At 42.1% G+C, this 13,074-nt stretch overlaps 1 protein-coding gene across 5 annotated transcripts in view; it reads right to left on the reverse strand.

Annotated features, from left to right (window-relative positions):
- The window catches only part of inpp5b (inositol polyphosphate-5-phosphatase B), a 282,881-nt gene that overhangs the window by 49,440 nt on the left and 220,367 nt on the right, over window positions 1-13,074 (reverse strand). For 4 of the 5 annotated variants that reach the window (XM_041212440.1, XM_041212441.1, XM_041212443.1 and 1 more), the window contains 4 exons: window positions 7,923-8,093; window positions 6,681-6,782; window positions 5,634-5,748; window positions 2,549-2,665 (listed from right to left, as the gene is read on the reverse strand). In XM_041212440.1, the coding sequence (XP_041068374.1) occupies window positions 2,549-2,665; window positions 5,634-5,748; window positions 6,681-6,782; window positions 7,923-8,093 (505 nt within the window). Of the gene's footprint in view, window positions 1-2,548; window positions 2,666-5,633; window positions 5,749-6,680; window positions 6,783-7,922; window positions 8,094-8,196; window positions 8,266-13,074 lie in introns of those variants that run through there. The other variant, XM_041212442.1, reaches the window with a different exon arrangement.

A 13,074-nucleotide genomic window follows, 5' to 3' on the forward strand; every position in this document is an offset into this window, starting at 1 on the left:
TGGTGGTGTTCCCAAACATCTGCTGCTCTTCTTCTTCTAGACTGTAGAGATCATTTGTTTGGAAGGTGCTGTTGAAGGAGCCTGCAGTGCATCTTGTATATGTTACACAATGCTGCCACTCTGTGTCAGTGGTGGAGTGAATGTTTAAAATGGTGGAAGGGGTGCCGATCAAGCAGACTTCTTTGTCTTGGATGGTGTCGAGCTTTTTAAGTGTTGCTGGAGCTGTGCTCATCCAGATAAGTGGAGAACATTCTGACTTGTGCCTTGTAGATGTTGGTCAAGCTTTGAAGAGTCAGGAGGTGAGTCACCCACTGCAGAATTTCCATTCTCTGAGTATTTATATGGCTGGTCTGTGTCAGTTTCTGGTCAATGGTAACCCCCACTACATTAATAGAGGGGGATTCAGCAATGGCAATGCCATTGAATGGCAAGGGGAGGTGGTTACATTCTCTCTTGTTGGGGATGTTCATTGCTTGGCACTTGTGTGGTGCGAATGTTACTTGCTACTTATCAGCCCAAACCTGGCCATTGTCCAGGTCTTGCTGCACACAGGCAAGAGTTGCATCAGTATCTGAGTCATCGTGAATGCAATCAACAGCAAACATCCCCACTTCTGACCTTATGCTAGAGAGGTCATCGTTGAAGCAACTGAAGATGGTTGGGCCTAGAAACTACCCCATGGGAATATAAGCATACAGGATTAGGTTCTTCACTCATCAACACACACATAACAACTGAGACATTCATCAATTGGACAGGAGACTCCAATGCTGTACAGTATCAGGGTGGGGCAGGGAAATTGGCCCCGACATAGTTCACATATAATCTATTCCCCAATGGATTTCCTTTTTCAATCTTAATTCAGATCATCCAAATAATAATTAAAATAGATACACAAACTTGGTCAGTGTCTAAATAATACTAAAACTGCCTATTAACATTTTCTCCAATTTAAGGTACATTTGAAGTTACACACACCTTCATTTCTGCATCAGTTTATTAGTACTCCAGCTATGAATTACAAACTACCAGATTGACAGCTAGATTATTAGCCACCATCTTTCTGGATTATGAGATAGTGTGAAACAGTTATGGTGTTTGTCTGTGCCAACAATAAATAAATTGTCATCACATGCATCTATCAGAGAGTGGGCAGCTTGATTTTCACTGCCACCTGCTGGCAGCAATAGGCATTGGTTTCACTCTTCACTCCTGTAAGCAAATACACTGATAACTTTAAGTGTTCTGCAGTTTCTGAAAGATGGCATTGTTAGCTATTTTTTTCTCCTTAATGTGACAGTACTCAAAAAATTATGGCAAATGCACAAGTAACTAAATGGAATCTCATATTATATATCCCTAAACATTATAACTGTGCGATAAACAAACTGCAGTGTGCAGATTAAACCATCTTGAACATATCAGCATTCAAAACCATGATCAGTTTAGTGGGAGAGCATTTATGCATTTGCGGTTTTGTTAACCGATCCTGGTGTGCTAAAATACATTTCCTTTGTAAGTTTCTAAGGCACAGTTAGAACAGGAAGTTTCATCATTGATAAGATCCAGAAGTACCTGCTATTTTATTTCCTCTATGACTCTTTGTATCTTATCTAGTCTCAACACTCCCAACTGTGAAGAGTTAAAATATGTAAAGCACTTAAAGGTCTTGATGCAGAGGGGCTTGACAATATTAGATATCACTGTATAACCCCTGGCTGAAAGAATACACCTGATGCACAATTGCACATAACAATGAAGTTACAGCAAAGTGGATACTCTAGATCCTTAAATATAATGGTGTGCTTATAATGAAATTTCATGTTTTGCATGACAATTTATTTCCATACCCATTTCCTTTAGCACTGCCATACCATACATCGGCCCTGCCAATGAGGACACACTGAAAGCCTGTCTTAGGCCTGTCACAATGATATGAACAGGAAAAGGCCATTCAGCTCTTCTAGCCTGTTCTGCCTATCAATCAGGTTGTGGCTATTCTGTACATCAATCCCATTTACCCATCAAGGTTCCACATCCCTTGAAACCCCAACCAAACAAAAATCTATTGATAGTCAATAATATCATAGCTGACCTTCTGTCTCAACTTTAAATATATCCAACAATGCAGCATCCACAAACCAACTGGGGTAGAGAATTCCAAAGGTTCACAACCCTTTGAGTGAAGAAATTTCTCCTCATCTCAGTCCTAAATAATCAACCCCATTGAAGATATTTAAGGTTGAGGGAGAAGATCAGCCATGATCTTATTGAATGGTACAGCAGGCTCAATGGGCCATTTGATCTCCTCCTGCATGTATTTCCCATCTTCTTATGTGGTCCGACCAAGGCTCTGTACAACTGAAGCATCACTGCCTCTCCTGTGTGTTCCAACCACCTGGAGATAAAGGCCTGTTATTTGATATTTTAGCAATTTGCATGCTTTGTGTGCAGATTTACTATCCACTCTTCAGAGTCTTCTCAAAAATGTACCATTTATTAATGGACAGACACCAGGCTGGCGTGATCTTTTTTCAATCTGCCTTACCATTCTTCCCATTATGCCTGTTCCGACTGTTTCCACTTCCACTTCTGTAACATAAGCAGCATGTTCTTTCTTCACATACAATATAAGCATCATTCCAACCAGCCGGACGAGCTTGATCTGAAATAAAAATTCTGTTAAACTGGAGTTTTACTAGCTAACTTTCATCTTCGGATACTGAGCATATAAACTTAGCTGACAGATCAAAAACAGGAGTAGTGTATGGCAACTATTAAACTGCCATTATATCAGATCTGTCTGAGCTTAAGACCTGGTTTAGCAGATCTCAGAAATGGTAGCGTCACGAGGACTCAGGAGGGGAAAAAAATTCCATCAAATTTCACATTTCTAATCATTCCCACTGGAAAGTGCTCCCATGGACAAGGTGGGGTTTGGTCCCAATGTCTCCGCTTTCCTGGTCATTTCATCTGCCAACATAAAGCAGCAGTTATGTTTCTCAACAAGCGATCCAGAGGCCTGGGCTTATAAGAAAGACCGACCTGCATTTATACAGTGCTTTTCCTGACCACTGAATGTCTCAAGGTGGCTTTTTTTCATTCTTTCACAGGACATGTGCGCCTCCGGCTAGACTAGCATTATTATTGCCCATCCCTAATTGCCCTCGAGGAGGTGGTGGTGAGCTGCCTTCTTGAATCACTGCAGTCCATGTGGTGTAGGTACACCCACAGTGCTGTTAGGGAGTTTCAAGATTTTGACCCAGCGACAGTGAAGGAACAGCGATATTTCTAAGTCAGAATGATGTGTAGCTTGGATGGGAACTCACGGCCGGTGGTGTTCCCATGTGTCTAATGAGCTTGTCTTTCTAGGTGGGAGAGGTCACAGGCTTGGAAGGTGCTGTTGAAGGAGCCTTGGTGAGTTTCTGCAGTGCATCTTGTAGATGGTACACACTGCTGCCACTGTGTGACAGTGGTGAAGGGAGTGAGCATTGGAGGTGGTGGATGGGGTGCCAATCAAGTGGGCTGCTTCATCCTGGGTGGTGTCAAGCTTCTTGAGTGTTGATGGAGCTGCACTCCTATTAAACATAACTCACTGTGAATGCTCATTCGTGTGGAATGGCTTTGAGCAAGTTATCAGAGGGATGTCACATCTTCACACCGATACCCCAGTTGGCAGCCACCACCTTCAGGAGGAAAGATGCAGAAAGGAGAAAAAAAAACAAAAGCCAACTGTCTCCTTTAATGACATCATGGCAATAACTTTAGACTAAATTAGTTTTCCTCAAAAGTTGAAATAAGTTGAAGTTTGCAGATACCCAAGTTCCCAGACTTTACGTGATACCTCATCCAAGTACAGTTCTCAGTTGTTGGAGCCACTTCATCGCCCTCAGCACTTGACTCATTTCATATAAATCTCGGGGCTTAGATTGTGAAAAAGTAACCAAGATTTTTTAGGAAGAAACTGAGTGTTGCCTCATACATTTCAAGTGACTGGACAAGGAAAACAGAATTTTAAAACCAATTCTGTATTAATCAAACACAGAATAAAGCTGGAGATTAACAGACAAGCAGCCAATAGCATGAACTCGCTTATTCTGCAACAAGTAGGAAAACATTTTTTATCCATTCACAGGATGTAGACTTCACTGGCTGGGCCAACATTTATTGCCCATCCCTAGTTGCCCTTGACAAGGTGATGGTGGTGAGCTGCCCTCTTGAACCACTGCAGTTCATGTGCTGTAGGTACACCCACAGTGCTGTTAGGAAGGGAGCTGCAGGATTTTGACCCAGCGACAGTGAAGGAATGGCGATATATTTCCAAGTCAGGATGGTGAGTGACTTGGAGGGAAACTTCTAGATGGTGGTGTTCCCATCTACCTGCTGCCCTTGTCCTTCTAGATGGTGTGGTCATGGGTTTGGAAGGTGCTGTTGAAGAAACCTTGGTGAGTTCCTGCAGTGCATCTTGTAAATGGTATACACTACTGCTACTGTGTATTGGTGGTGGAGGGAGTGAATGTTTGTGGATGTGGTGCCAATCAAGCGGGCTGCTTTGTCCTGGATGGTGTCAAGCTTCTCAAGTGTTGTGGGAGCTGCACTCATCCAGGCAAGTGGGGAGTACTCCATCACATTCCTGACCTGTGCCTTGTAGATGGTGGACAGGCTTTGGGGAGTCAGGAGGTAGGTCACTCGTCATAGGATTCCTAGCCTCTGAACTGCTCTTGTAGCCACGATATTTATATGGCTAGTCCAGTTCAGTTTTTGGTCAATGGGAACCCCCAGGATGTTGATAGTGGGGGATTCAGTGATGGGATTCAGTGATGGTAATGCCATTGAACATCAAAGGGTGATGGTTAGATTCTCTCTTCTTGTAACACTGCAACCAAAGAAATACAGTATAAAGTATTTAAAGGCTACAAGGCACATGCGGGCTGTTTCAGTAGATCTAACACCAGAATTTGGGGGAAGACATCCTGTTCAACTGATTTAGTGGTAATTTTTCCCTCCCTCACAAACATATAATTTCTCTCCTCCTTCCCTGAAGGATTGAATCACGCTGGGCTTGGTTTGATGCTTGTGAGCAGTTTTCCATTGCTTCATTTAAAAGTCATTCTTCATGGGTGAGTCTTAACAAAGAGACTGGGAATTTCCATGTCACAATGGTTGGAGAATCACAGGTTGGGGACTTGCATTTTACCAATGTGGTACTGGCATGCCACAGGAGCAGTGAACCATGTGCGAGTTATTTGACCAAGGGGCCATTATAATCAGACCAAATCCCATCCTCACACATCTGTGTTTTCCCCACCACAGACTCACTTATTGCCAACCAGGAGCAAGACAGACCCTTGATAATTGTGTCCCTCAGTCTAGGCTCACAGTTCAGTTGTGCTGTTCTACAATGGCCCTGGTTAACACCAACGAACTAAACTGAAACTAGATAAAATCTGCACAATAATTTTTAACAATTTATTGTTGGGTAAGTTAATCTGTTCTAATTCCCAGGTAAAATTCATCTCCTTTATAAATCGATGCGTCTGAATGTTGCTATTAGAAATACTGATAATAAAATTGTACAAAATTATATTGCACTTATCCCAACAGGAATGCATTAAAAAATACAATAATTTTACCTTTGCATATGCGGCCAATGGATGAAGACTTTCAGTCACAGCCACGAACCACTCCTCTTCCTTTGGCGTATCATTAAAAAGGAATGTTTCCTTGCTCAGGTCAATTTCTTGAAAACTTTTAAAACAGATAATCAGAACATCCAGAAGTAACTAAAAAGAATTCTTGAAACAGGTTTGGAAAGCAAAATATTAGCACAGCTTTAATTTTCACTCATTTAAGTTTAATGATTCAGTCAAAACTGAGTCACACGAGTACAGATGTACCTGATTTCTCACAGAGATGCCAAAATTGTTAGTAAAACAGCACCTATTTTGTTGCTAAAGCAGCATTTATGCAACTGCAAGTGACAGAATGGCATTCTTCACTCAAAGGATTGTGGATCTTTGGAATTCTCTTCTGCAGAGAGCTATGGATGCTCTGTCAATGAGTATGTTCAAGCCCAAGATCGACAGATATTTGGATACCGAGGGAACCAAGGGCTATTGGGTTAGTGTGGGAAGGTGCAGCGGAGGTAGACAATAGCCGCGATCTTATGGAATGTCAGAACAGGATTGAGGGGCCATATGGCCTAATCCTGCTACTATTTCTAATGTTATTAAAAACTGCTACTTTCAATGCAGTGTTTGAGCTGAGGTGATTCACAGCTTTCAGTAAAAAGACGCATGACTATAAATAGTAGGTGTCATTTTTTTGTTTTGTTTGAACATAGATATTCTATTACACTCCTTAAAGGGCTATTATCAACTCATACAGCATTGGAGGCCAATCAGTCTGTGCAAGTTCTATGAAAGAGCTACTCCCTGCTCTTTCCCATTACCCTGTAAACCTTTTCCTTTTTTAAGTATTTATCCATTTCCTTTTTGGAAGTTACTACTGACTCCTCTTCCACCACTCTTTCAGGCAGCGCATTCCAGATCTCGCTCTTAAGTAGTATGTTATTCAATATAGTGAATGATTTCACAACAAGGAAAGGGGCTATCAAGGTTCTGGCATTTCTGACTAAAAATAGTGTGAAGATAAATTGAACTCTGTCGTCAGAGACATACCCAATACAGTAGATATCAGGTGGTTCAGCATCATAGCTCAGCCAAGGTTTCAGGTCCTCCTTGGGAGACTTGCCATTCACATTGTATGTTCCTGCAAAAATCCTATGTAAAACAAGTTTTTTAATACAAATAGCAGAATTAAAGCAATGCAAAAGGCACAAACACAATTTCAATTAGCATATTTTATTGCTGCACAATTAATTCACTGGTTAAGCAAGTGATGCCATTAGTCAGCAGAAGAGACAAGCACTTGCAAGTAATTTAGAGTTAAAGCTCACCTAATTCAACATACATGCACTTTACACTGCGATATATGTATTTATTTTACACTATTGTAGGTTTCTTTTAGAAGACCCCAGCAGCTTGTGCAGCATACTGCACGACCCTCCCTTTTTCCATAAGCTTGCTGAGTGGGATGCGGGAAACTCAGCCAATCTGCCCATGTCCAATTGCAGTCGTGATATCTCAGCTGCAAGGATGAAGGTGCGGATTAATCGAAGGAAACAGTAATCCTCAATGCAGACCAGTTTCCTCATCGGTCTGAGTGTTTTTTTCTTACTGATTGATTCATGAAGAGCACACATGAGTCCTGGATATACTACAGCTAGTGCTATGGACCTCCAAGCGGTTTAGGTAAAAAAGATACGCCTTTAGAAACAGCAGCCCTCCTGTGTTTGACAGGCTGATTTTTAACCACAGGTTGGTAATGTAGTCAAGGAAGCAGAGAAACGGCCACAATGGGGACCACAGAACCAAGGCAAGTGATCAGGAAAGGGACTAGAAAAGGAGGGTGCTTTGGGGAAGGGCTAGGAAGCCCAGGACAGGGAAGATTGCAGTTATGCCTCGGCAATGTAATTGGAGTCCAAAGTGCATATTTAGACAAGGATCACTCTGGCTTTTGGGCGGGTGACATTGACACCTGTAATATAAAACTGCGTTCACTGGACTGGGGCAGAAGACCAGTCGATATGTCCCTGCAACCAGCTCTCAATGGCAGGGAGAGTTAAATTTCTTCCATGGATGTAGGTATGGCAGTTGATGTTTTTTCTAGAACTTGGGGAAATTTCCCAATATGCTTTCCCAGGAAGTTTTGCCTTGTGCTTGTTTGGCAGAGTGGGGCGCATACACTTGACATTCAGTTCAGTTAAAGCTGGACCGCTGTTTCTCTAGATACAACTGGTTTCAATTCACAGTTGAGCAAAACTAGATATTTACATAATAAATATTTAAATTTAAACTAACCTGTAGTTTCTGATGTAAGTGTACTTTTCTTCTTGCTTCAGCAACTCCGATTTGATCAGATTGTCACGCAGGCCAAACTGTGGCATCATGAGGATTTGAGCTTTGCTTGTAGCCAACATGCTGGCATTGCGGACCATGTCATCAGTTATGTCCGGCTTCATTTTATCAGGCCTTGAAACACAAGCAAAGCACTTTTATCATCTTTAATGGTAAACTTTGAGATGAATAGTGAATCCATATAAAACCTATGAAACCACAATTGAAATACTTGTACCATTCTGGGCTCCACATCATAGGAATAAAGCTGAGGCAACAGAAAAGGTACAGCACACAAGAGTGTCATCTGATCTGGGGAAATATACATACATAAAACAATATATACAAATCTAAAGAAATATTTGAAAATTGGGGCTGTTTTCATTTGAAAGAGATAGGGAAGGGATGGAACAGAATTGATAGAAATAGACTATTTTCAGTGAAATTAAATATAAATTAAATGCAACAGATAAGAACCTGTGGCAGGAGAATTATTTCTCTTTACATATAGTTGCAAAGCTGTAAAATGAACTAGCACAGTAATTAAAGGTTGAGACTTGGTCAATATTTAAGACTGGTTGAGGTTGGAAGTTGAAGAAAAAGGGAATAAACAGAAGTAGAAGCACAGCAGGCCCATGAAATTGCTCGTGTGGAAGATTATACCAGCACAGCCTAGCTGGACTGAATGGCCTGTTCCCATTTTGTAATTCCAGGTATTCACCTTGAACAACAACACTAAAGTCCTTGCCATCCATGAGCTCATTGTTGATGATCACATTATGGCCTTGACTGATAAATGGCTGAGGGATAATGACACCTTTCCCCTAACTGAAGCTTCCCTGCCTGGTTGTACATTCCACTACCTGCTCTGCTCAAACCATGCCAGTAATTAGCACTCGTCTGTAAATCCAATCTTGGTCTGCCTCTCCTCTGGCAACTTCTCCATTCAGCATCCGATCCTGATTCAACTTTCACAACTCCCATTTAAAATCCTCCTTCTGTACTGCAAATCCAAATATCACTTTAACTTTCTCCGAGATAGCTTTTCTGCTTTTCCCTTCTGCTTCTGCACTGAATGACTTATCACCTTCAGTGATTTCAACTGCCATCTCCTCTCTTCTGGTTCTCGCTCTGACTTTACCGACCTCCTTTCCTCCCTAAATTGCTCCATTCACTTAAACTTTCCCACCCACATTCACGGCCACCCCTTTTGATCTGGTCATCTCACATGGCCTCCTCAACCTGCCTCTAGCCTTTTACACCAAATGACCCCATCATCCCCCTCCAACACCTCTCCAATGTTCTTTAACTGGGTGGGATTGCACTTACTTGGTTTCACTCATATCTATCTATTCAGTGTGATGAAAGTAAAATACTTACCTTAATCTGAAGCTGGAGGTCGGGAACTCCAGTTCCCAGCGAGCCTTGTGTCTTTTGCGCATGCACCAGCTGGGAAATGGCTACACATGCGCAGTTCATTTATTTTACCTTCTTCAGATTGGGAACTGATCCTGCATGCTTACGCAGGAGCAAGGAAGGGAAAATGGTGTGAAAAGCAAGTTAGATGACCTGAACAGGAGCACCACTACCAGGGCACAGGACATGGGAGGGGGACAGGGAGAAGGTCCCAAACCAGGGAGGAGGATGGGGAGAGGTCCCAGAAAGAAGTTCTAGCTAAGAGACAAAGATAGGTATCAGGAATAGGTCCACAGAGTCATAGAGGTCTACAGCACAAGAAAAGGCCCTTTGGCCCATCAAGTTTGCGTCTAACTATTCTAATCCCATTTTCCAGCACTAAATCCATAGCATCGCAAGTGCACATCTTAAAAGTTATGAGAGTTTCTGCCTCTACCACCCTTTCAGGCAGTGAGTTCCAGATTCGCACCACCCTCTGAGTGAAAAAATTCTTCCTCACGTCCCCTCTAAACCGCCTGCCCCTTGCCTTAAATCTATGCCCCCTGGTTATTGATCCCTCCACCAAGGGGAAAAGTTCCTTCCTGTCTACAGTCCAGTTAACCAGTTAAGTTAAGCTAAAAGAAAGGAGCAGAGAAATAGGCTCTGAGTTAAAGAAAGAGCAGCAGTGAGCAGACTTTAAGTGGGCTTGAGAGAACCGCATAAGATCTGAGAAGGTAGCTGAAGGTTGGTGACTCCGTGCTGTGGGTTGTTGGGGCTAAGGTACCCCTTTGAAGCAGTGGCGTTCTTCTTGGTACAGCTGAAGCTCTAAAATTGTGCTTGGAAGGTGACGCTAGAGTGTTCTTGGGAATCCAGGGGAAAGGAGTCTTGGAAAGCAAGACTGAAACCCCGCGAGGTGGGCCATTGTTGAAACCACCCAAGTGGGAGCACTTTTGGAAAGAATTTCAAGGCAAGATCTTCAAATGTGGAAATTGGAAGCCTTTGAGAGAAAAATGAAATTTCAGTGAGATTGACAAATGTCTGGGTGGGTTGTTAAGAAATCCAGGGAATCTGCTTTGGTTATACCTGCCATTTATTGTGGAGTGTATGTGTGTCAGACAGAGAAAAAAGGGATTTTAAGCTCTCTGAGAAGAAAAGCTGCAAAGCTACTGGAACAGTAATTAACCACTGGTAGAGTGAGTTTAGGGAATTCATTTGTCTGCTCTGAAGTTGAAGAAACAGAGTTTAGAGTGCAGTTTCTGGGTGTCTCGGGGAGAGTTAAGAGCTGGGTGAGAAGCATCAAGTGAATGCTCAGGAGCTCACAGGAAGAAAACCGTTTGAAACTGTGCCAGTCCCAAGCGAGATGCTTTTGTGTTAAGCTCGTGATAACTCTTAACCAGTTTATGCTTCTGTAAAGATATTGCAGGGGTAAAGGAATAGTGGGAATTTGAATAATCTTCTTCTGTCTATATTGAGATTTTTCCAACCTTTTTGTCTGGTGGAATATAGTTCGTTTTTCTTGTTTTAATAAATATTTTATCCTTTGCACTAAAAGGTCATCAGCAGACTCCGGTGAATTTGTTCAGTAACTTACCTCCACGGTTTCTAAAAAAAAAGTTAGGATCTATTCAAGCCAGGTTTCACTCTGGGGTCTGACTTATCCAGCATTAACACAACTGGGATCATAACATCTGTCATAACCAGAGTATCACTTTTGCAATGCCTTCTCTTCTCACTCCTACACTGTAATCTCTGGTGTTACCTCAATGATCTATCCTTGGTCCCCTCCTCTTTCTCATCTATATACTGCCCGTCAGCAACATCCTCCAAAATCATAGCGCAGTTTCCATGTATGCACTGTCAATACCAAACTCTACCTCTCTTCCACCTCTCGTGACTTCTCCTTACTCTCTAATTTGATTGATATCCAGAACTGGAAGATTTCCTTGATTTAAACATTGGGAACTCAGGAGTCATTTTCTTTGGACCCCCTCACAAACTATTTTCCCTTGCTACCGATTCCATCCTTCTCCTTGGCAACTGTCTGAGCCAGATGGTTCTTAACCTTGGTGTTACATCTGATCCTGAGATGAGGATGTAATTAGCAGGGTAGATAAAGGGGAACCAGTAGAAGTAGAAACCTAGCTTTCCAAAAGGCATTCCAAAAGAAGCAAAAAAGTGATATGAGAAAAAACTTTTTCATGCAGTGAGTGGTTAATATATTGCTTAAGAGTGTGGTGGAGTCAGTTTCCACAGAAGTATTCAAAAGGGAATTAGATTGTTACCTGAAAAGGAAGAATGAGCAGGGTTCCTGGGGGAATGGCACTGAGCGAGTTGCTCGTTCAGAGAGCCAGTGCTGACATAACAGGCCAAATGGCCACCTTTTGCATTGTAACAATTCTGTGATTCTGAGCTTCCACCACACATTCACAACAACACATTCATGAAGACTTCCTATTTCCATAACACTGCCCAACTTCAACCTTGTCTCAGCTCGTCCGCTGCTGAAATCCTCAGACATGACTTTGTTACCTCTAGACTTGATTATTTGACTGCATGCCTGGCTGAACTTCCACATTCTACCCCTGCAAACTTGAGGTCATTCAAAGCTCTGCTGCCTGTGCCCTAACTCACATTAAGCCCTGCTCACCCATCACTCCTGTATTCGCTGGCTACATTAGCTCCTGGTTAAGCAACGCCTCAACTTTAAAGTTCTCATCTGTGTTTTCAAACTGCTTCAAGGTCTCACCCCTCTATAATACCTCTTAATTTTCTCCAGTCCTACCTCCTAGATCTCTGTGTTCCACAAATTCAAGCCCATTGTGCATACCCACTTTTAATCATCACTGGCGACTGTGCCTTCAGATTCCTAGGCCCTAAACTCTGGATTCCCTCTGTCTTGCTATCTCTCTTCCCTCCTTTAAGACACTCCTTAAAACCAACCTCTCTGACTTAAGCTTCTGACCATCTGACCTAATACCTCTTTATATGGCTCAGTTTTGTTTCCTAAGGCTCCTGTGAAGCACTTTGGGATGTTTTATTAAGTTAAAGGCACTATATAAATGCAAGTTGTTGTTTTCAAAAATATGTAAATGAAACAGATAAGAGTTTGGGTAACACCTCGATTCACACCCTAATCTTGAACAATCCTGTTAACTGCAGTGTGGAATGCATGCAAGATTATCTTGTTATTATAATAACTTGGTAACTTCCTCCATGGTCAGGCTGGCAAGAAAAGCAGATGAGTGATAATTTAAATATGCTTCTAGTTAAAAGTAATGTGCCAGTGAATGTGCTAATTGACAGGAGAAGCTTTCAGGAACACTGTGCAGGAAGTATTCTCATACACTTAATTCTGGACAACTTAAAAAGGTCCCAGTACGGAGTGCTTTGGTGGAGGGAAGGTGTTGCATTTGTGTGTGTTTCACAATCTCACAATGCCTTGTAGCAATTTACAGCCAATTAAGTACTTTTGAAATGTCATAATGTAGGAAAATGCCCCAGCCAGTCTGGGCACGCAAAGTCCCAGAAACAGTAATATGCTAATGCCCAGATAATCTAATTGAGTGATGTCTGTTGAGTAATGAATATTGACCAGGAAAAGCATCATTTGGTTCCCGAATCCTGCTCCTTCCGCACAATGTGAACAATCTACCTAATTATAGGATTTATAAACTGGTTTAAGGTGGGGGGGGGAGCGGTTGTAGGGACAACATTTGTCCCT

Source organism: Carcharodon carcharias, chromosome 19 (assembly GCF_017639515.1).
Source record: "Carcharodon carcharias isolate sCarCar2 chromosome 19, sCarCar2.pri, whole genome shotgun sequence".
Taxonomy (NCBI): Eukaryota; Metazoa; Chordata; class Chondrichthyes; order Lamniformes; family Lamnidae; genus Carcharodon; species Carcharodon carcharias.